This window comes from Lampetra fluviatilis, chromosome 36 (assembly GCF_964198595.1).
Source record: "Lampetra fluviatilis chromosome 36, kcLamFluv1.1, whole genome shotgun sequence".
NCBI lineage: Eukaryota > Metazoa > Chordata > Hyperoartia > Petromyzontiformes > Petromyzontidae > Lampetra > Lampetra fluviatilis.
The window spans coordinates 6,120,440-6,145,374 of record NC_136310.1 but is presented as its reverse complement, the minus strand read 5'-3'; the positions used below and the strand labels follow the sequence as shown (position 1 = coordinate 6,145,374).

Here is a 24,935-nt window from a genome sequence, read left to right as displayed (position 1 = left end):
CCGTGAGGCTCAAAACAGCTGCAGCAGTGAATATTTAACTTCCCGGGGATTTTATTAATTTTTATAATTTCCCCCAAAAACTCAAATGTGACATCGACGCTTCACTTGCAAAGGGTTCACACCAGCCCTGCGACCACTAGAGGCGCTACAATTCAACGTACCAACGTACATCGTGGGAAAAAAACAATTAATCTATTCTGGAATCAAATTGTGACACTGAACCACGGAAATGTATCACATGTCTACGGGGTAACAGTTCCGGCCCAAGAGATCTTTCAATTTACCTATCCACTAATAAATTACTTTATACGCAAGAGGCGAATTCTTACAAGGCTGAGTAGGTTTTGGTTTTCTTGCAAAAACCCAACAGATGTTACAGTTGACGGAGCCACTGTTATTCCATAGCGGGTCTCTTGCTCTCTCAGAGGGTGACAGCTGTGCACCTGGCCTGTAATCCAGCAACGTGGAGGCGAGGGATGGCGGATCACCGCACCGACGTTGTGAAACTCGCTTCATGTGTGCGCGTCTAGGTGCCATAACCCTGGCCCGCTAAGACAGTACAGCAAGTTGGCTAATCGCCATCTGTTTCCATCTGTACCCAGATAACGTTTCCCCTCGCACGTGTGCGTTTTATGTGAGTTTCCTCCCGCACGCACTCATGGCTGACATCTTAATATATAGAGGAGCACAGAGCTTGGGCAACTGTTGGTAGTGCCGGCTCATCGCCACGCTGCTGCTGCTGCTACTGCCCTTCTCGCTCCTCTGCGATTCCTCCTCGCGCCATCCGAATCGTTCCCTCTCTCGGCGAGAGTGAGCGAATAATGTGCGCCGCGTTACAACTCTATGCACGATTGTAAACGCGCAGGCAGCGTTTGTGAATGGAAAAGCCACCCTGGATTGACATATCGGGAGATGTCCAACCCACCTAAACTCAGTGGCTCTCGAGGTGAGAGGAGGGGGGGGCATTGCCATCGAGAGAAGCCACCATCAATGGCAGAAGTCACACCCGATGCACTCGTGCTACAGCTTGGACTTCAAAGATCGAGTAAATTTTTGTTTGTTTTCCTGCAAACAGAAACCGCCAAACTACGAAGGTTTCCGGGGCCTGACGCAAGCGGGGAGGGGGGGGAGCGTTTAAGCGCAGGCTGAAAAGACTTCACCGCCACTGTCATTAACAAACAATGCCGAATAGATCGTAGTGAGCCACCAGAATAAGTAAATATATCGACCTCCTCTCTGTATCTCTGCATACAAACTTGAAGTCTATTGGGCTTTTGTGAATTAGGCCACTGGGAAGACGCCAATTGGATTGACTAGATGTTTTTAAATCCTTTATATTAAGTTCGCTTGCTTAGGACCGTGAAAATCTTTAGGTCGTTATTTAACCCACTTCCCGTGATCCAATCGAGCTGACATTTTCCACACAGACTCGTTGTGCGTGACAATTAATGTTCTTGAAAAATGTTTTCCAAAATGTTACACTTTTTAGGACAAAAATATTATATTTAATTACCAATTGCTTAATGGTGCAATGCAATCATCTGACCCATAGGTGGCAGCCATCTCAAACCAGAGGACGAGAGGACTCTAGCTGCCACGCATATAAATGATTTATAGTGAAAAACTTAGTTGTTACGGGTTATACTTGTTTATCGACTCATTTTTGGTCGATAACAGAGGCCCGGCTACGCCACGCCCTGTGTGATGAGACTGATGACGTCACCACGCCCTGCCCATCACCTCCCGTCCAGCGGCACATGTGGGAAGAGAGTTGAGACCTGTTCTTTTCCATAAGTCGGCTCAACGAACTGACAAACGGTTGGGTAATCGATTCCTTAGACAATCGGAGGGCTCGGCTCTGCTCGTGCGGTTGTCTGGAAGGCCAACTGAGTTGTGAGTTTTCTCCGGAATAAGTCAACGCATTCGTCAAGAACGCCACTGTGGTCTTTAAAGGATATGTCATAGGCGACATTTCGGGCATTGGCACTTCTTCGGAGAACGTAAATAGAGAGGCCGGAGAGACAGAGTGTAAGATAAGGGTTGGGGAGTTTAGACCATGGGGCCCGATGAGAACATTCATTGTTGAATGGTTTGTCCGACTCAAATAGCTAACGTGGGTGTAACTATTCACATGCCAATTTAGAACTGTTCATCAGGGATTATAAACATTTAATCAGGCTTCATGTCCTTCCCCCGCAATTCGAAATAGCGCGGTTGGCTACGTACGGTGCGAAAGAAGTTCAGCATACATAGTGCAACCTTCAACTCTTACCTCTCGATCTTTCTCAGGCCTCTCTTATTACATGCTAGCAAGGGCCATTACCCGAAAGGTTGTCAATTATATATTATTTTCTTAAGGCCACAGTGTTATTGATTAATATGTTGAGTTGTTTTTTTTGTTACTTGTGCTTGTGCACCACTGCCAATATAGCATCAGCAGCATCGCAAAATAATTTACACACGAATGGAATTGGTCAAATATTTTTCCCCGATGAAGCAGGACCCCCCCCGCCCCAAATCAGTTGTGAGACGAGACTGGATTTGCCTGGATAAACAACCGGCATCTATTATTATATTTCTACGCTTAAAGAGGGATTTTGGTCGGCCTAGTGAATCTGTCCCAACCCCAAACTACTAACAACCCCCCCACCAACCACTACCACTGTTGTGCGTGCCCCCCCCACTAACCCCCACACGACTTCCACAACCCCCACCACTACCCAGACCATCCCCAGCCTGTGTCTGGGGGGATGGGGCAGGGCAACATACAAACACAAAAAGAGGCGAAGCCTAAAAGGAAAGGCACAGAGCCGAAAGGAGGCAGAGGGAGCCGACATGGAAAGGGGTGGTGCTTAAGCAGTAGGGGCGGGGCATTAGAAAGGGGGCGGGGCATAATGAGGAAGAGGGCGGGGCATAACGAGGAAGAGGGCGGGGCATAACGAGGAAGAGGGCGGGGCATAACGAGGAAGGGGCGGTGGCCACAGAGGTTGAACGACCTATGTTGATTTCGGTAATCTTTCTTCATTCGTATTGGTGTTTGAACAATACAGAAAAAGTAACAGGCTCCAAATGTATATTTTTAAGGTAATAAAAAGCATAGAATCAAATATGTGCACGAGGCAGCAGCTTGGCTTTAGTGCTGGAGATGCAGCCACAGGCCAACTAGTTGTGTTTATTACTGCAATTGCACAATGTCACCTTAAAAAAAAAACAAATTGCAAAAACATGGATTTTTATCTTGCTGCAGTAAAGGAAACGTTAAGTCATTTGCGTTTGTAAGACGGTGCTTTTTAGCCATTGCTTACAGAAATGTGGCAGAGTGGTAGCGATCTACCCACTAAATTTCAATGTGGGCTGCAGAGAAAGCATTTTTCATCGACCTCACAAAAAATGAAAATGCTTACAGAGCCACAAGAGCTCACAAACAATGGGCTTTTCTTGCTTCTGTCACGGCAACGATCCCACTGGGGAAATTAGGGGCAAAGTCACCGGCAGAAGACCCCCGCAGCAGAATTTTTTCCGATTGTACAAAACGGCAGCTTTCCGAATAAAATCTCAAATCTGATCACAGCTCCTCCCAAGTGGACAACTAGGGACGCAGCCACTTCAGAGGTCACGCAAGTGTGCCCAAATATCCCACTCAATGCACCGACCTCAAAGGGTCAGCGCACGAGCGAGACGTGGACGGATGAGAGAGAAAAAGCCTTCTGACCGATTGCCTTTTCGGTAAGCGAACTGTTATATAGCTTTCGATTTAAATTTTTCGTGACTGCAGGGATTCATCTTCTTGGTTCTTTTGGTAAAGTCAAGTAGAAGGGAAATAATAAAATAATAAAAATAAAACATTATAAAATAATACAATTCTCACGACGTTTTGGCCACAACGCAAGCAGCCCTTCCTCCGCTAACCCAGCTTAAATATACGCTGCCAAGCTTGGTGGTGTTCATTCAGACGCTGTCTTTCCGACAGACCTATTCTTCACCTGAGGATGGCTGCTTGCGTTGTGGCCGAAACGTCGTGAGAATTGTATTTGATTATGCTTTATTTTTTATTATTTTATTATTTCCCTTCTACGTGACTCTACCTGTTATATATCGAAAAGTACTGTCTTCCCCGAGTGACCGTCTCAACGACTGGTAATAGTGGGCTGCATTAAGGAATGACTCGTTAGGTCTGTAACTTTCTCGCCAAGTTGCCGGAGTCGATCGCGGTTAATGCGTTGCTGGTGACAGTTTCCGCCAACGATTGCCCCGACAATTTTCAATAGATCGTGGCCTTAACGATGACTCGAATCAACTGGAAATCATCACATTGAGTGTAAACCAGGGTCCTTTTTTTCACCAGTGTCCTAAGTTTTTTGTAAAGAACTCAGCTGTTAGATTAGGTCCATGTACGAGGCATTATCACTACCATCATCATCCTCATCACTCCTATGTCTTCCATCCTGTAAGCTCAAGTCGCATTCACTTTTGAGTTCTTACTGACAGTCTCGTTTCTGCAAGCCCCCTGAAAATCCAACCCCCCTGCCCCCACCCTCCAATTACGGCTTAACATTTGAAGGGACAAGATCAAAAGTCAGCGCACAATGTGTTGTCCAGACATCTGTTTAACTCAACTGACAAAAAGGAAAACTCGGGGTTACAGACTTGCATGTCATTCGCCGGCGCTGCCGCCACCACGGCCGATTTCCAGTGTAATCACAGTGCGTTAGGAAATCCCACCAAACACCACTGTTTCATGGCGTCTGCTGTACCACGACCTCTACAGTTTTCCACAGCAAAAAAATCCGACGTTAATTTTGAAAAGCTGTCGCGAACGATGGATTAACGGTAATGTTGTACGAGGTCAGCCGACGGCATGCCGGACACTAAGATTTTCGAACATTTTTGGATTGAGTTGTGGGGCTTCCCAATAATTTCCACGTGCGCCACCCACCGCCCCATCGATCGACCATCACCAAACTCGATTGCACTTCACGGATGTCGTCGACATTAGTTCCGAACAGACAGCCCGAAACCTTCAAAGTGCACTTCTGTAACGCCGCTTCAAACACCACATCAGATGGGCTGACATAACGGATCATTATCCTTGGCTTTGTCTACAATACACTGTGCGCTCATCGTTATTTTTGGGGAGTAGGGGTGGAGGAGGGAGGGGGGGCCCAATAAAAAAAAGGGACGGGAAAAAAAATCGAGACAGACCACAATCGTGCCTTAAAGTCTCATCGCGCGCGCGCGCACACAGACACAAACACGTGCTCAGCTTCTCAGAAGCATCATTAGATAGCGCATCCTCCGTTTGCGCGCACATCTCTCTCCGTTTCGTCTTCGGGAGGACGGGGAGGAGCGCTGCCTCCCTCCCCACACATGCAAATAGGCACTCGCTTTCGCACCGTTTTACAGGTTCGCTTAAAAAAAACAAACACAAACGACGATTTAAAAAACAAAACAAAAAACGCAAAAAAATCAACGGCAGGTGGATTCGTAAAACGCGAACCCACCCGACACGATCCACGACGCCGCCGCCGCCGCCGCCGCCGCCAGGTGGAGCGCGCCTGGTCCCCCCCCCCCTCCCACGTTCACAAACGCGAGCATCGCTTTCTTCCTCCGAGACTCGTCGGTGTAAAAACTACGACGATGACGGCGACACTCGTCCAAGGCGCCGCCAAAGGTTTCACGAATCCCGAGTCAATTCGGTTCCCACGGCGGATATCCTAGCGCAAAGAAAGACGCCACACGGTGCCCCCTCCCCCCCCCCCAGACCCACAGACAAAATCCGGCACGCGAGTCCCATGGCTTCGGTCACAACAGGCCGTGTTTTGAGGGCCCCTTCTAAGCGTACGACATCTAAGAGGGGGGAAAAAAAACATGAAGCTGCATGAAGATAGGATGGCGTAAAATGGCAGGTGGGAGCGACGTTGGTGTTTGCACCCCCAAACCCATCGTCGGGTAACAAAGGGACTTTTTAATCATTATTTTTAGCACCAGGATTTTGTTAAGTCCTTGTCTGTGGGATGCTGAGGAGCCAAGGAGCGAGGGGGTAAAGGATGGTGACTCAAGAGATGGCGGTGAAAACGATCCACCAAACCACTGAACGATTATCAGACCAATGTCAATAGTCAGAGTGGCATGGTCTCCATCCAAACCATTTTACAAAAAAGTTTAGCGCTCAATTTTATTTTAATGCGAGAGAAAACTTCTGCCTCAAGAATGTTAAGCATCGGAATGGGGTTTTAACATCCCATATGTGAATCAACGCACACGTTGCTGCGTGCCGTGGGTCTGTCTGATAGCGGGTAAAAACGAACGAAGGCAACAGAACGCCGACTCCGTTGCAAGGGCAACGGGTGCCGTTGTTGAGAAAATAATTGCGGGGCAAACATACTGTTCAACTATTCCACAAAATCAGAACCAACTTGCAGCAGCAGCAGCATCGGATGAAATGACGCAAAGACATTTTTAAAGAAACAGTGGACCGATATTTCCGGCCCGCGGGCCATAGGCTGTTCACCCCTGGTGTACACCGAAGCAGTCCTCTCAGCTTAATCGTATCTTTAGCTCGGCCGCGCGACACGGTGCAACAAACGCGCGCAAACAGTGCCGACGATCAAACACGCATCGTGCCAACCTCATCCCTGCCCACCGGTAACTCTGGCGCATTCACGTTCACCGAGAACCCCGTCGCACGAACAAGGCGGCGGCTCTTCTAGTCCGGCCACGTGATACGCAAACCGGATTCGCCAGGTGAGAGCACAGGCTCCGCCGCCCTGCAAGCACCGTCGTGGGCACCCAGGCCCTCCTCTGGGCTGCCTGAACAACCCACGTGGTGGTGGTGGTGGCGGCGTTGGTGGTGGTGGTGGTGGCTTCGCGGACCTTCTTTCAGCTGCGCTCCCACCACTTGCCCCACGTGACATTTTTGTCCGGACGAGGCTTGTAACGGCATCTTACAAAACAAGATTGAAAAACGGCGAAACCCCTTTTCGCCAAGTTTTTTCGTTTGTTCAAAAAACGACGGGCGGTGGCTTTAGTTTGTCCCTGCAGAACGCTTCCTCCAAATCCTTTTCTTTGTGTGCAGGGATTTATAAAAAAAAAACAATGGACGTGCAGCAAACTTGCTTGAAATAGTCTTGACAAAATTTTTTTTTTTACGATACTACAGAAATCAATCGTCGATGTGGGTGGGGCGTCGTCATGTCGTTTTCGTTGTAGAGAGAGGAGGTGTCGAGTCGCAGAGGGTAGAGGAGAGGAACAGCGGGATGGGGCGGGGGAAATGTATCACCGTGTCTGTGCACTCGCATGCGTTCAACAATCACAGCAAAAGTGCAGCATTTCCCCGTTATTCACGAACTTCCTAGCCGTGATTTTGGCTATCCGCGAATCACATCTGGAACCCTACACGACCACTGCATCGAGAGGGGAAAAAAACGAGATAAAGTGGTGAGATAAAGTGATGACAGAGTATGTCATGACAGAAAGTGATGAGATAAATCTAAAGTATTTAATAGCTTATTCACAAATTAACGAGGGAACCACTGTATACAAGGCGTCAGTGCAGAGGAAAAATATACAAACATGAGAAAGTAATAAACAATATCAACGGGAAATGTACAAATTGAAGATAAAAAAAACTATGAAATGTCACGACAGAGAGAACAAAAAAGGTAAAGGAAACGACTTGCATTTTTGATACGAAAATTTGAAATAAATGAAGGGCAGTTTTCAACTAATTTTTTTTACAATGTTTTCAAATTAATAAGTTAAACAGAGAAATACGAATAACTGACAAATGTGTAAAGCTAAAGGGCATACAGATGACAATAACCCTAGAGGGTGCCGCTGAAATCAGAGGTTCAAAGCTGGGTTTTCAACCGACCGTGGTTTAAACACAAGCTTCGTGAATTGATGGTCAGCCCTGTAACCAATAACTGCCAAATAAAACACATCACATGCAAAGTGTGACGATCATTTTGACAGATAAGCTTAAATCAGAGTGCATGGGAGAGAGCCCCCTCTCCTGTGTAGAAGTTAAATCGGCCACTCGGAGGATTTTTGAGATCTCTTCTGCAGCCCGTTTCCAGATACGCCGAGCTCTAGAGACAGCTCTGCCAGATTTCCAAACGGATTATTCATCCAATTACTTGATTCCAATAGTAATATTGGCAGCATCAAGTAATCGATACTTACTTGCTGTACTCAGGATATGATTTAGGTATATTTTTTAATGTAAATAAAAAATCTATTCAACAACAAAAAAAATCGCATTCAAAATACTAACAAAGAATTGCACCTAAAACACAAAAGGCTCGTCCAAATAGAATTAAATAGAATAAGTCTCTGTTTGATTAAATGTTTCGTAACTCTGGGAGCAGTGAAGAGACACGGCGAGAGGGAAGGAGAGTCTAGTGGTACGTGCAGAATCTTTGTTGTTATTATTTTTTTTCAACAGCTCTGGAAAATGGAGACAAACATAGGAGTTGGTTCAGTGGTACGTCAGTCCAGGAGCTGCTCTGATGTTTTTGTATGATTATTATAATTGTTTTTATTATAGTTATCTCATATCTCTGGCAATGGATAGACACCGGGGGAGGGCAGGGAGGTGGGGAAGTGACCGGGAGGTTCAGTTTTTTTGCTTTCTTTTTAAGACTTTCTTTTCAAGACTGACGGATTTTTGTACGTGCATTGTCGCACACCTGCGTGTTTTTAATGTTTCCTGCAGTAATGTTTATCTTCTGTTGTCTCGAAATTTACAGACTCAAATGATTGTTTCCTTTGGACAAATGCCAATGGGTGTCCCCCATATTGTAAAGGCCTGTCCTCTTCATATACGAGGCTTCCAGAGACACTGATGACTGACGTGACAAAAGCCGGTCTACGTTCTTCTTCATGTTTAAATGCTGCCTATGGGAAGGGCCACATATCCTCAACTCTTTCAATTGGTGGTCTAAACAACAAAATGGCCACACATTCAGTTATTTTGACCTGGTGGTCTGGACAAGGCTGAGCGAGCTTTTGTTGCGTTCGATGCTGCACACATTTGCGTGTGTGCCGTTAAATCTGGGGACACGGGGAGGGGGGGAGACGGGGGGGGGGGGGGGGTTGGTGGTGTGGTGTGTCAGTCTAGGGGGTGTCCAGTATTTTTATACCTTTAAATAGAAGCTCTGGTATTGTAGTGGTACCATCGGTCTAGTGGTACCATCGGTCAGGTGGTGAGTTTTCTTATCAGCTCTGGTAGTGAAGACAAGATGCATTAAAAGACACAGGAATAGTGGAGGCACAGAACAGGGAAGACACACGAGGTAGGGGAAGAGGGGCAGGAGGATCCGTGACTGGCGGTACGTCAGTCCGGGAACGCTTTGATAGTGGTGGAGATGCATGGGGGGGGGGGGGGGGAGGGGAGACGCGTGCAAGGGGAGACGGCGGGCTGGTGGTACGTCAGTCCTGGAGAAGCGCTGAGTTTTGGCCGCAGCTCGACACAATGGTGGAGCCGCACGTGGGGTACGTCAGTCCGGGAGGTGCTTGCGCGGGCTCCTGTGGGCTCGGCTCGAGCGGCGAATGTCGTGCTTGGCCTCCCGGCACGGCTGGCACACGAACACGTCCGGCACGTTGGACTTGCGGATCTTGGCGCAGTAGAGGTGCACCCAAGTACCGCACTCGTCACACTCGATCATCGGCCGCCCGGCAAACGGCTTCATGCAGTAGCACGTGATGAGCTTCCACGACGCGTCGTCTGCTTTACGACGCCGGCGCCGTTGTTGACAGTGGCGGCCCGGGGGGTTGAAGAGGCGGCGAGCGGGTGACCGGGTGGGAGGGAGAGCGGGGCAGGCGATGAATCGTGGGCGGGTGAGCGGCAAGGGGTCGTGCGGCGGATGAGTGGTGGCGGCGGCGGCGGCGACGATGGGAGAGAATTGGGGAGAGGAGTGCGGGAGAGAAAAAAAATAAATAAGATTAGTCATCACACCAACGATGATTACAGCTGCGAAGGTTTTTGCGGTTGTGCTGTTCATGGCTCGCCGACTTGCCTTCGGCTTGTGCCAACACCACACCGCCTATCAGCCGCTTTCTCGTCACTCTTCTAATCGGCCATTTCCACGGTCACCCGTTCCTCCCGCGAGCGTCGCGCCTTGTCCAAACTCCGCCAACGTCGAGAGCTCGTCATACCCCTCCACGGCCACACCGAGTCGTCTACCGCCACCGCATGACGACCACCCCCGCTTCCGACTTTCCCCCGCAACTGCTCGTCCTTCCGAAGCCCCCCCCCCCCCGCCCTGTCGTCGTCCCTTACCCCACAGCCTCGCTACGTCCGAGAAGAGCGCGAAATCCCCATCACGCAGTTCTGCAGCCTGTTCTCCTACAACGCGGCGGCAAGTAGTTGCGTTCCTGACGAACGCCGCGTTAAGGAATGATCGCGTTATGATAATACTCGACGATGCAGACTAAAGCTCAGTCCACGATCGCACGCGAGATGCATACGCAGGTCAAACAAAAACTAAGGCGCGCGCGTGGGTGGCCATCAACAAGCATCCAGCAGCATCCCGCCTTGTGCGATGCCATGCCGAGGCAGCCGTACGATCGCTTATTCGTGTTGTATCCAATTCACATCGGCGTTATAAAAAATTGTATCCACCCCCACCCCCAAAAACATTCATCGTGCTGTATCCAACTCGCGTTGAGAAAACCACACGCGTTTACAGGAGAACCGATGGTACCAGCAGCGCTCTCAATCGCTGCCCCGCTTGAACATTACAGACGGTGATCAAAACAAACAGACCAGTCGACATCCCCGCCAGCTGAGAGAAATGCCCCATTATACGCCACCAAGTTCAGAGAGGCCGCGCTTTCCACATTTGTTTTGAGGCGGTCGATAGACTGGGGGTGGCTATGCGTAGAGACGCTTGTCCTCTGCGTAAGTGGGATTTAATGTTAATCCACTCAAGCACAGCAAGTTCCCCCCCCCACCCACCACAGGCGCCTGGAACACATTTTCCTGAACATCTCTGGAATACTGGATGTGTGAAAAAGAGCTCTGGAGCTTATCGGATTGCTCCAGCATTAATAAATATTCTGATTCAGATTGAATTCCTCCACACGGGAACTGTGCGACAGCATGCACAGGTGCAAGGCTGTCTATGAATCCACTGCGGACAAAAAGGCCTCGCGCCATGCCGGGTCGATCACGGGGGAAGGGGTTGTACGACCGTACTTTACTACGCCGGTCGACAAAGAAAAAGCAACATTTGACGCGGCTGAAACTTAAGCGTGGGGAAATGTCAGACGGACAGCTGACGGATAGCATCGGCGGCGAGCCCGGCGCTGTTCAAACACCGTGGCCGCCAGCGCCAGCGTCAGTGCGGCCGTCACCGTGGCCGTCGCCACCGTCACCATCACAGCTACAGTCACCGTCACCGTCACCGCCGCCATCACCGTCACCATCACAGCTATAGTCACCGTCACCATCACAGCTACAGTCACCGTCACCGCCGCCATCACCATCACCATCACAGCTACAGTCACCGTCACCGCCGCCATCACCGTCACCATCACAGCTACAGTCACCGTCACCGTCACCGCCGCCATCACCGTCACCATCACAGCTAGTCACCGTCACCATCACCGTCACAGCTACAGTCACCGTCACCGCCGCCATCACCGTCACCATCACAGCTACAGTCACCGTCACCGCCGCCATCACCGTCACCATCCCAGCTACAGTCACCGTCACCGTCACCATCGCCATCACCGTCACCATCACAGCTACAGTCACTGTCACCGCCGCCATCACCGTCACCATCACAGCTACAGTCACCGTCACCGCCGCCATCACCGTAGCCATCACTGCCACCGTCACCACCACCACGGTCACTCTGTCACCACTGCCGTCACTGCCACCGTCACCTCCACCACGGTCACTGTCACCACTGCCGTCACCGCCGCCATCACTGCTACAGTCACTGTCACCGCCGCCATCACCGCCGCCATCACTGCCACCGTCACCTCCACCACGGTCACTCTGTCACCACCACGGTCACTCTGTCGCAGCCACCGTCGCCGCGCGCACGGCAAGGGTTGCCCGTGTGCGCAGGGGGCTCATGTTTACCCTGCTCAAGGTTCTCAAGTTAAAATCGTAACGACGGACAAATATAACTCAATACATCAATAGCAGTATGACGAGCAGGTCGTGAGCGGGAATCAAACTCGGGACGCCAGGTTGATAGTACAGCATGATAACCATTGCACTACCGCTCACCACACACATGCGCGCACGTGCATGTACATGCACAGACTCACTTTCACGCACACACAACAATGGCAAAGGTCCCACCCCCCCCCCCCCCCCCGTATAGCCTTAACAGACTGTGGAGCAAGTGCTGCTAGCGAGCACCTCGTGGCGATGCTTACACACTGTACCAGGTACTCATTTGAGGTCGAGTCGACCTAGCCCAGGGCCGGTTCAAATAATTGTCACCGGTGTTGGCCATGAGCGGGAATCGAACTCGGGTCGCCGGGTTCGTAGTGCAGCGCGCTAACCCACTGCGCTACCACTACCGCTCCCCCACACACACAAACACACGAATATCAACTCTCACAATCGATTACCAATCCACTGCTGGATTTTGTTTTTCACAAACGGCCAGAGGTCGCAAACGGGTTTTGATTCCTTACCCGTACCCGGCCGCACCAGGGTCGCAAACGGGTACCCGTACCCTACCCGATACCCGTACCCTACCCGTACCCGGCCGGGTACGGGTAGGGTACCCGGCCGGGTACGGGTAGGGTACGGGTATCGGGTACCTGATTGCGACCTCTGGGATGAAGCCATGTTGCAGGCGTGGGTGGGTTGATTCTAGGAACTTGAATTGTGAGAAGAGACAAGACGTTGGGAAATGAGTGACAAACGGTTACTCACCAGTGACTCACGGCCTACCCGTACCCGGCCGCACCAGGGTCGCAAACGGGTACCCGTACCCGTACCCGGCTGGGTACGGGTAGCCGGGTATCGGGTAGGGTACGGGTATCGGGTACCCGGTTGCGACCTCTACAAACGGCCCCAGCCCCTTGATGCTGCCGTCACGCGATTGCCGTCATTAATGAGCATCGCGAGCCCCACGGCCCTCCTCCTCCTCGACGTGTCACGCACGGAGCCCTCGGTTCTTACCGGAGTCCACCATAATGTCTTCGTCGTCCTGGTCCCGGTAAGCCTTCACCTTCGACTTCTTGCCGCACGCCCTCAGCCCCGGCATTTTCCTCGCCAACGACGTCCTCGTTGCCGCCGCCTCTGTCCTCTTGGGCGCCACCCTCACGTCGTCGTAATCGACGTCGTCGAGATCGTCGTCGTCAAAGTCCTCGTCGTTCTCGTCAAAGTCCTCGTCGCCGCCGTCTTCGTCGGCGTCCTCTCGTCCGGCGACTCGCGGCAGCCGGAGCCCGCAGGATCGCTCGCGCGCCAGGATGGCCTCGATCTCTTCGTCCGTGTCGAGTTCCGAGGTCGATCCGGCGCCAGCGCCTCCATCGCCGCCGCCGCCGGCGACGTCGCCGTCTTCGCCGGCGTCGTCGTCGTCGGCGACCGGCTCCGTCTTGATGGCCCGAGCCAGCGCAGCGGCCGCCGCCGACGCGAACGCTTTGGCCGCGGCTATCTTCTTCTCGTCCTTGGCCGGCGTCGTTGTCGTTGCGGCGGCGGTTGCGGTGGCGGCCGCCGCTTGTGTCGCCGCTGCCGCCGCAGCCACCGCCTTCAACATCTTCGCCTTCTCGGCCTTCTTCTTCTTCTTGCTCTTCTTCACCTTCTGCTTGACGGGCGACATGGACAGTCGCGCCTGCGACTTGTGCTTCTTGACCGCCGGGAAGTGGCGGGCATTGCTGCCGCTGCTGCTGTTGCTGCCGTTGTTGTTGTTGTTGCTGCTTCCACCGCCTCCCAACCCACCTCCTCCACCAACACCAGCTCCTCCACCCCCTCCTCCTCCTCCATTGCGGTGGTTGTGATGGTGGTTGCGGTGGTTGCGGTGGTGGCGGTGGCGGTTGTGATGATGGTGGTGCCTGCGGTGAGCGAGCGAGCCGTCCGCCTTTGCGCGACGGATGCCACCGCTGCCCTTTCCGCCGCTGCCGGCCCCGTTGCTCGAGGGCTGCGTCGCGGGTGGCCCGGGGCCGTGCCCCTGGCCCTGCCCTTTGCCCGCGGACAGCTTGGGCTTCTTGGGGGCACTGCCTTCGTGGGTTTGGGGGCCGGGGGAGCGGGCCGACGTCCAGCTGTCCCCGTCCAGAGAGCTGTCCGTGGTGCCGACGCTCAGGGCCGCGTTCACGCTCCCACCCTGGGGAGACAAAAAACGCGCGGCTCATTCCTTCAGCCCACTCACAAAGGCCTCCCCCTTTCCAGGCGACGAGAACGAATGGCTCAGTTCCGTCCGTATCCTTTGTAAAGTCTCTCTCTTGTTCGTAATGCCGTCTCAGAAGGAAAGTCTGTCATTTGAATCCTGTCCCATCTCGTTGTGTCATTTTTGTCCTGTCCATCTCGTTGCGTCTTTTCATTCGTAGTGTCTGTATTGTTTGGAAAGTACAGTCTTCCGTTTGATATATATCTATATAGCCCGTGTCATTTGTTCTGTATAGTCCACGTCATTTATTCATCAGCCTAAAGCTACGTCATATAATTTGCATGCGCGGTGCTTTGAAATACGTATAGACAATTGAATCTTAAACACACACACAATTCAACAAGACACATCACTGGCGCAAGAATCGATGTTAAATTTCCGACTCATTGCATCGCTTGCAGTCATTCGGGGAGGTGCTGGCGGATGCTCACTTCGTCGGGGTGTGGGATGTATCCAGCGTAAGCCAACACGAACGTGCAGAACTGGTTGAAGTCCTCCACTGTGCGATGACGCTTGGTCTTAATGGAAGTCTGCGAACAACAACAAAAACCGTAAACACAAATCGGCAAATGACTCCAGCTTCCAATCCACGTTTTTTTTTTATCCGAGTGTCGTTTATTGTAAGACCACAGTACACACGCACAGAATATTCGCTTTGGGTTCTGATTTGGCCGAATAGTGGCCGCTAGCTTTTTTTGTAGTTTGTGTTCGACTAAACACAAGTTTGAAAATAAAAGTGAAGCCAAATATAAACATTTTGGCACGTGGCCAGCATAGGCCCGTGGTTGGGGAAGGGAGTGCAAAGGGTAGAGTCGTCAGTTTGTGGGTTGGGTCAAGTGGGCGGGGTCCCATGACTGGTTTCAGAGATCGTCTGCCACTGATGCTAGCCGTGGCCCGGGAATCGGACTCGGGTAGCTTGTTTTTAAAGTGCAGCGAGATAATCCACTTCGCCGCGACTCTCTGTGTCGTTTTACATAACATTTCGATACTTTGCTAGGTTATTTAATTTTAGTGTGTTTCTTTCTCCCTCTAAGCCTGCGTACTTCTCTACGCGTCTCCTCGTACTCATTGACATGTAAATTTTGTCTCTAACCCCCCTCCCTCTCGCTGCCTCCGCCCCCCTCTGTCTATTTAAGGCCACCCCACAGAGACGATCACCCCTCTCTGTACCTGTGTTGCTCGCTCTATGTATCTTGGTGATATCTGTCTGCTTATATGTCTGTCTATAGTTTTCTGGTTAGATTTTATGTCGCTATTTCATTATACCTGATGATGATTGCTTGTGTTGCGATCGAAACGTCGTATGCTATTATTTAATTTATTATTTTATCTTTATACGTGACTTTACCGAAATAACCAAAGAATAATTCCTGCAGTCACGAAAGCTCCAAAATTAAGATTCCACCCACTCCAAACCTATGGATTTGGCCACGACATTAAACTCTTTCGCAAATCACCAGGTTTCCTAAAGAATGGAGGCCAGATATAAAATATGATTCCAGTGTCTCTGCTTTTGCACCAATGACATGTGAGATATGAAATATTCCTACGCAAATTGGATTGCAAGATGGTAATAATTTTGAAAATTAAGTTCCGAATCTCAATTTTCCATTTCATATTTTAATTGCCCAAGTCATTATATTAAGTTTGAGAGGCTTTCCAAGGCCCATGTTTAAAAGCTACACATCTACACTGTCCGTAATGGCACTTCATTATCACCAGGAATGACAATTAAGTTATTATTCCTGAGGATGATGAAGATGATGACGACGACGACAATGATGACAATAACATGACGATGAGACCGTCATTGCTGCTGCCTCGTACCTCGTAATAAGGAGCTTCGCATTACCACCAGAAGCTCAGCTGCAAGTACTGTACTGTGCCCTTTGCCTTGGGGGAGATGTACGATGAACCGCATGGACAGAATCAAAAATATAAATATATCGAATGGACACGTAATGGGACTGAAGATCCGTTTGGCCTTGAGACGTTGCTGTGAATAAACACGGGTGGCTCGGTTAAGTAGGAAGCCTTGTATCGCTATACAAACACTACCCTCCAGATTGCCTTAATCTCTTCCATCACCTCCAACATAACTTACAAAATCACGTTAACATTTATTTGTATTCTATTCCAGTCATTTTATTCATTTACATATGATGTATAACTATTTATACAAAAGTGTATTGAGATACATCGTACGCAGTAATTTGCAGTGGCAAAATTGTTACCACACCTTGATTTGCAATCCAGAGATCATTGATGAAATCTCAAGGCGCGGCAGTTGTAATAATGGTGCACGTTTCTTAAATCTTCCCGCCTCTGTCCATCCAGAAGTATACATTGGTTGAACCCGCAGTTAGTTAGTTGATCGGCAGGTCGCGTGTGGTGGGGAAAAGTGTGGGTATTCCCACCCCCTTCCAAAAAGGGTCTGGCCGACGTGGAACAGCGGACCAAAAATACCCCCGACACTGATGATCTCTAAGATCTCTCTGCGGTGGAGGCTCTCCTGCCGGCAGTGCTGTGCGCAAGCATTTGCAGGGCTGCACATTTACCTTTCATGCATCTTATAATCAATATGGAATATATTTACAGCTATATTCTGTCATACGTTGAAAATAGCAAAATGTGTTTTTTATGAAGTTGAATGTGCGATGCTCATTAAATTAAAACACGTTGCCATGCTGTGATAATTTAAAGAACTGTAATGTAACGTCATGTTATATTGCAGAACCAGGAGATGATAACATCTTGGGGAGGCCTTCATCCAGCAGGAGACTGATTATGGCTGCTGATAATGTTGATGAATATACGATTTCAAATCCAATTGAATCTGATTTACAGCATCAGCACCACTGAAACTGCCATCACCAGATCAATTCAGCACCACCATCATTCTCTCCAACAAAACATACTTCACTATCATGGGATCTACCTCCATCTTAATCATCAGCACCATCACCACTGTAACCATGACAATCACAAGACCACCACCCTATACCCCCATCTACAACACCACTACCACATCGTGACCATCGCCTTCACCACCTTCACCACTGCCTATGACCACCACCGACCCCTGGACATATATCCCATTGCCTCCACAATGAAAGGCAACACCAACCACGACCATTTGTATCATCACGACCACCATGACCACCATGACCACTACCTCCATTACTTCTGCAACAGAATCTCCATGACTATGACCATTTTCATCACAACTACCTCCACCAAATAATATTACCACAATAACCCTCACATCCATTATCACCAATGCGAATACGCTGGTTCATAATCCTGCAACTCCCTAGTAAGCAGCATTGTGGGAAGGGGAAACTGAAACTAAACTAAACTATTTTAATTTTACCAGGTAAGGCCCACTGAGCTGTTTCGCTCTTTTTCAGAAGCAACCTAGCCACACATGACAGCTCAACGAAGTGGCTTATCATGTGAAAATGTATAGCAGCCAAACACTCTAAACACATGTTGATTCTAAATGTGGAGGGAAAAACGGGAGTACCTGGAGAGAAATCCACGCGACCACGGGGAGAACATGAATACTCCAAGTATTAAGGCGTTAGGGTCAGGATGGAACCCACGACCTCCTATATACCAGGCGAGGGGGATACTATCTCACGGGCTAAAGCAGCAGTTCAAGGGGACGGCCCAGCACCACCACCTTTTAAGCACAACTCGGGATGGGCAACAAATGATGGATTACTGTCGATGCCCACATCCCAAAGAATAAAATAAAAATCTTCCAATATAGCCAGCGCAATTTTCAACTCTCATCGATCAACGACCATCACTTACACCACAGCCACCTCCACACCTCCGATGAGCACGGTTGGTTACATACTTGCGCGAAAGAAGTTCAACATACAGTCGTCACCAACACCACTAACTTGACCACTTTAAACACCGCCCACAACTTTCCCCTCATCGCCACCTCGATGACAACGGTAGCCTTCATATCACCCAACTCATCCGACACCTCCACCAAAATAGCTGTCACATCCATTTTAACTACCATGGCCACCACCTTCATCACTTCCATCTTTTCCACGAACACAATAGCTATTCCATCCTTATCACCACCAACAAATTCATTATCTTAATTGCCAACCACCAATTTAACCATCACCACCTTATTATCACCACCATTGCCACCATCACCACTAGATTCATAATCACCTCCCATCAACACCACATTCACACCCCTAACCACCTCGATCACCTCTACCACCACTACAATAACCATGACATTATCAACATCACCACCGTTACTACATCAATCATCCTCACTACCAGCATCATACCTTCTATCATCACAAATGATAATCTCCACCATTATCACGAACACATACCACCACCATATAATTATAACAACCAACACATCAACTACCACTACCTCCAAACACCACGGCCTTCATCCCCACCACCTGCATTACAGACACCACCAATTTGATGACCGCCTTCATCATCAAAGACAAAGATACCCCGTATAGCCTGAACGAACTGTTGGGGCAAGTGCTGTTAGCGAGCACCTATGAGGGCCGGCATGGCTCACGAGGGGGTGGATGGTCAACACCATGCCCAGCCGCCTTTGTCTCCCCAGTGGTGATATTTTACACACCATGTACTCATTTCAGGATGAGTCAACCTAAGGGAGACCCAGGACCGGTTCAGATAATCCTCACTGGTGTTGGCCGGGTGCGGGAATCGAACTCGGATCGCTGGGTTCGTAGCGTAGCGTGCTAACCGCTAGACACAACGTTCATCACTAATACTTCCAACACATCCATCTATTATCGTCACCATCTTGACCACCATTAACATGACTCCATCCATCATTAACTTTACGACTACTACCTTCATCGTCAACACCTCCACCACCTCAATGACCACCATCTCCATCAGAACCACGACTTAATGAACACCTTCATCAGCAATTACACCACCAAGACCAGAACCTCTATCACCACCACCACTTCCACCATAACATTTAGCTCCATTAACCATCACTCGTTACATCACCACCATTAATTTCATCACCATTATCACCACCATGACTGCCTCTGCCACCACCACCGCCATCTACATCACTATCTCTCCTTCATCACCATGGTCAACGTTATCACCACCACGATCACCACCACTACCTCCATCATCACCATCATCACTTTCTTCATCACCATGATCAACGTCATTGCCACCATGATCACTTCCACGACCAATACCTCCATCACCACCATCATCACTTTCTTCATCACCATGATCAACGTCATTGCCACCATGATCACTTCCACGACCAATACCTCCATCACCACCACGACTACCAGCAACGTCCCCATGCTCATGACCATGAACCTACCACCACTGCCTTCACCACCACGACCTCCAACTCTACTAACCACATCACCGTAATGACCACCACTACTACCACCACCACCTCCTCCACTTTGATTATTACCACCATGATACGTCTCGCGCTTTCACCATCATGACCACCACCACCAACCTCCACTATCGCCATCAGCACCGCCTCGACTTCCTCCACCTCTTATCACCACCATCATCACTCACCGCCACATCACCGCTACCACCACCACCGCTACCACCGCTACCACCACCACCACCACCACCGCACAACCAAAGCACGTTTCAAACAACTCCCACACCAATATCTTTCAGGCACTCGTTTCAATCCGACATCCGAATCAACCGCAGCAAACGAGAGGCGTTAACCGAGTTGCCGATGGTGGTGGTGGTGGTTGGTGGCGGTGAGGAAATAGGTCTGGATCCAACACGACCACCACCACTAACCACCCCGTCCGTCGGTCTCGATCAATAATCCACTGCTGGATAAAGAAAGCCTCACCAAATCCGCCCTTACCGCTCGCAGTTCTACTACGATGCGCAAAACGACAGTGGCGTCAGTCGCCAAAGCACCTTTAACTACCAACCCACCCCACCTCGATTGAATACGAGAACAAACAAAACACAGAATACGCCACGACACTTACCTCGCCGTCCATGGCAGAACATGTGTCCGATCCTGCAGGAGACACGGAGAGAGTAGGAGACAGGACGGGGGGGGGGAGTGGAAAGAGAGAAAGAGACAGAGAGAGAAACACACGCGGTGAGACACGAGCTAAGCTCCATCGCCATGCCCTGCCTCAAACAGATCCAAGGGGGACTCGATAACCACGCTCGCCACCCCCACACCGACACCGACCCCCGACGACTCCACCACCCCCCGGGGCCGAGGCGACGTTGCCCGGGCGGGCGCCCCAGGCGAGGCCGAGGTCGCGGCTCCCAGTCAAGGCCGCGGGCGGGTGACGATTCGGAATGGAGTCGCGCAAACGACGACTTGGGATTTTTGTTGTTGTTGTTTTATCTCGCACGGGCATTTAGCCGCCCTGTCGGCAACGGCGGAGGTAGGAGGAGAAGAAGGAGGAGAAGGAGAGGGGGGCACGACGGATGAGACGCGGGGAGGAGAGACGCGGGGAGAAGCGGTCGGAAAAGCGCCACCCACGGCGGTCGATGGCCCGCGGCTGAGGAGACGGAATCAAGAGGTCGGGGTCCCCTGAGTAGCCTGGGCATAGGGGCCTGAACCCCCCGTCTCTCTCTCTCTCTCTCGAGGAGTCGGGACCCTTGGTAGCCAGCACCGCTCCTCCTTAGGATGGACCAGGTTGAGCCGAGAAGCTGCTGCTGGTGCTGCTGCCGTTGCTGCTGCTGTTGTTGCTACTGCTATAGCTGCTGCTGTTGCTGCTGCTGTACATGGTGGGAGGTAGGGGGCTCTGGTCGTCGAGATCGATGGGAGCGGATAAAGGAGCCAAGAAGAGCCATGACCCCCCCCCCCAATCCACACGGCACCGCACCGCCAGGAGGCCGCGACTTCCCCAGAGGTCCGGGGGCCCCGTGAGGCCGATGCCCCTCACAGTCGCGACCTCCTCCTCACCCCCCCCACCAACAACAACACCGAGAACCAACCCCCTTCCCCCCAAGAGCCAGAAGCCATCGGCGACCACCGTGAACCGCGGCCTACAGCGACACGGGGTCCACGAGTCGGGAGCCATGATGAGTCTGGGAGCCTCTCCAGCCTCCAGAGCCGTCTGCGGTTACCGATAAGCCAGGAGACCCACGTCGAGGGTTCAGCCGAGGGGATGAAACCTCTCCCTTCCCTGCCTCCCCCTGTGATAGCCACGATGATGATGATGTTGTTGTTGTTGTCGAACCCCCGGGATCACCCGAGAGACGCAGCAGCCTCGGTGCCCACTTCGGCGAGCCCAACTCACCACCCTCTCTCTGTGTGGGACTTTACGACGGCTCACACACAGATAGACACGCTGGAGTAGGAGGAGGAGAAGGATCGAGAGAGGGGGACGCACCGGAGGAGAAGCCCGAAGACATGCTGCTGATGGCCGCGAGCTGCGAGTGCGGGCTGCGGCGAGGTGCCGGGGAGGAGGCCGCGCGACGAGCGGAGCGGAGCGCGGCGGAGGGGACCGACTCCCCCGCCTCCCCCTCCTCCTGCTCCAGATCCGCCTCCTCCTCCTCTCTCCTCCAGATCCTCTCCCTCCGTCTGCTCTCAACGTTTCGTTCTTCCACCACCTCCTCCTCCCCTCCAGCCCCACCTCCTCCTCCCCTCCAGCACCACCTCCTCCTCCCCTCCGGCTCCACCTCCTCCTCCCCTCCAGCTCCACCTCCTCCCCTCTCCTCCGGCTCCTCCCCTCCAGCTCCTCCCCTCCAGCTCCTCCCCTCCGGCTCCTCCCCTCCGGCTCCTCCTCCTCCGGCTCCTCCCCCCCTCCGGCTCCTCCTCCCCTCCGGCTCCTCCTCCGGCTCCGCCCCCTTCCACCTCCTCCTCCCTTCCACCTCCTCCTCCTCCAGCTCCTCCTCCCCTCCACTTCCTCCTCCTCCAGCTCCTCCTCCTCCGGCACCTCCTCCTCCCCTCCACCTCCTCCTCCACCTCCTCCTCCCCTCCACCTCCTCCTCCACCTCCTCCCCTCCACCTCCTCCCCTCTCCTCCAGCTCCTCCTCTTCAGCTCCTCCTCCTCTCTCCTCCGGCTCCTCCCCTCTCCTTCGGCTCCATAAATGACGTCACGCACCTATGGGGAGGGGGGGTCAGACATTTGTGACGATTCTTTGGTTCTTTTCGGTTAAGTCACGTCTAAAAATAAAATAATAAATTAAAATAACATATTACGACGTTTCGATTGCAACACAAGCAATCATCATCAGGTATAAAAGAAATAGCAACAAAAAATCTAACTAGAAAACTATAGACAGACATACAAGCAGACAGACATCACAACGGCACACAGAGAGAGGACACACATCGGCACAAAGAGAGGGGTTGTCTCTATGACGGTCCCTTAAATATAGAGAGGGGGGGGCGAGAACGGAGAGAGGGAGGGGGCAGAGAGAATTAGTATATCAATGAGTGTACGCCAACGTACTGCTGCTGCTGCAAGTAAGATGACAATGTGGAACGCGCACGCAAAATTGAAAACTAGGAGACAGGCACACGAAAATTAAATAACCCAGCAAAATATCGAAATGTGATGTAATACAACACAGAGAGTCGGTTAACACACAATTAACGCATAGCCTGTCTATCTGTGTGTGAGGCTATGCGTTAATTGTGTGTTAACCGACTCTCTGTGTTGTATTACATCACATTTCGATATTTTGCTGGGTTATTTAATTTTCGTGTGCCTGTCTCCTAGTTTTCAATTTTGCGTGCGCGTTCCACATTGTCATCTTACTTGCAGCAGCAGCAGTACGTTGGCGTACACTCATTGATATGCTAATTCTCTCTGCCCCCTCCCTCTCTCCGTTCTCGCCCCCCCTCTCTATATTTAAGGGACCGTCATAGAGACAACCCCTCTCTTTGTGCCGATGTGTGTCCTCTCTCTGTGTGCCGTTGTGATGTCTGTCTGCTTGTATGTCTGTCTATAGTTTTCTAGTTAGATTTTTTGTTGCTATTTCTTTTATACCTGATGATGATTGCTTGTGTTGCAATCGAAACGTCGTAATATGTTATTTTAATTTATTATTTTATTTTTAGACGTGACTTAACCGAAAAGAACCAAAGAATAATTCCTGCAGTCACGAAAGCACCTAAATTAAAATTTGTGACGATGTGTGACGAGGGCGGGGGGGGTTGAGAAATGTGACGTCACATCAAAATGCGCAACTTTAAATAAATATAGACAACGCGTTCTACTTAATTAAATAGACTTTTTGATAAATGTTTTCTCCTACAACATCAGAGTGCAGCGCCACATTAAATACGCACTACAATGACAATAGTTTAAAGCGATTTGAAGCATGTTTTATTTTTGGGGGGGGTGGGGCAGAGCTTTGTGACGTCATGTTTGAGGGGGGGGGGTCTGACTTTTTGTGACGCCGTGTGACGATGGGGGGGGGGGGGGTCAAAAATCGTCCAAAATCACGTGACGTCATTTATGGACGGCCCCTTGTGCGCTCACAGTAAGAAGTACCTGGGTTCGATTCCCAGCTGTGGCGCCTTTGTACGTGGTGCTTGTACTCTCTCTCCCCCCGTTCAGCATTCTAACTCACTGTTTCATCTGGCTTCTCCGATTCCCTCCCAAAGCTAAAAAATAAAAATTAACCCGTAAAAACAAAGTTTTCACTATAAATCCTTTATATGCGTGGCGGCTAGAGTCCTCTCGTCCTCTGGCTTGAGATGGCTGCCACCTATGGGTCAGATGATTGCCTGCCACCATTAAGCAATTGGTAATTAAATAGAAAAAAAAAATCCTAAAAAGTGTAAAATTTTGGAAAAAAAAAAAATTTTCACGAAAATACATTGTCACGCACAACGAGTCTGTGTGTAAAATGTCAGCTCGATTGGATCACGGGAAGTGGGTTAAAAAACTACCGAAAGATTTGCACGGTCGTAAGCGCGCAAGCAAGCAAGTGAACTTAATATAAAGGATTTAAAAACACCCCCACCCATACAATGGAATCAAGATTGGCCAAACATCCCAATTATGCAAAAATTCCCTCCACATTGCTCAAATGGGATTACACGCACGCAGTAGCAACATCATTCCCTTGCTGCGAAGACTTGGCAGGACCATCGTGAAAAAGAGTCTTGAGACTCGGTGAGGATTTACTGGGTGGCAATGTTTGGCATAGATCAGTATTTCGATTTAAAGCTTTCGTGACTGCAGGGATTCATCTTCTTGGTTCTTTCGGTAAAGTTACGTAGAATGGAAATAAAATAATAAAACATAATAAAATTAAGTGAGAATTATTTTATTATGTTTTATTTTTATTATTTTATTATTTCCATTCTACGTGACTTTACCGAAAGAACCAAGAAGATAGATCAGTATGTTACCAGCCGGGGTCAGAGTCCATTCTGAAAACGCCTTCATGCTAAGTTGCCACCTACTCCTTATGTAACAAAAATCCCCCCTGTATCCTTGACAGCAATTTGGGGCAAGTGCTGTTAGCGAGGGGTTCGTGTCTCGAGCACCACACCCGGTCGCCTTTGTCTTCCTGAGTGACGATGTTTACCACACTGCACCAGGTACTCAT

General features: G+C 50.5%; 1 protein-coding gene across 1 annotated transcript; it reads right to left on the bottom strand.

Annotated features, from left to right (window-relative positions):
* Positions 1 to 4,548: 4,548 nt before the first annotated feature.
* Positions 4,549 to 21,958, bottom strand: PHF13 (PHD finger protein 13). Its single transcript, XM_078873275.1, has 5 exons — positions 21,758 to 21,958; positions 20,390 to 20,421; positions 14,789 to 14,887; positions 13,154 to 14,294; positions 4,549 to 9,727 (listed from the first exon to the last, which is right to left on the bottom strand). Exons 1-5 carry the CDS (start codon positions 21,777 to 21,779, stop codon positions 9,501 to 9,503), a joined length of 1,521 nt encoding a protein of 506 aa, XP_078729401.1. The 5' UTR covers positions 21,780 to 21,958; the 3' UTR covers positions 4,549 to 9,500.
* Between the last annotated feature and the right edge of the window lie 2,977 nt (positions 21,959 to 24,935).

Excerpts from the sequence above, each read along its gene's own strand:
- PHF13 (XM_078873275.1), bottom strand. The coding sequence starts at position 21,779 with ATGTCTTCGGGCTTCTCCTCCG. Across the intron at positions 14,888-20,389 it reads GTTCTGCCATGGACGGCGAG|ACTTCCATTAAGACCAAGCG; the intron begins GTAAGTGTCGTG and ends TGTTGTTCGCAG. Across the intron at positions 14,295-14,788 it reads ACATCCCACACCCCGACGAA|GGTGGGAGCGTGAACGCGGC; the intron begins GTGAGCATCCGC and ends TTGTCTCCCCAG.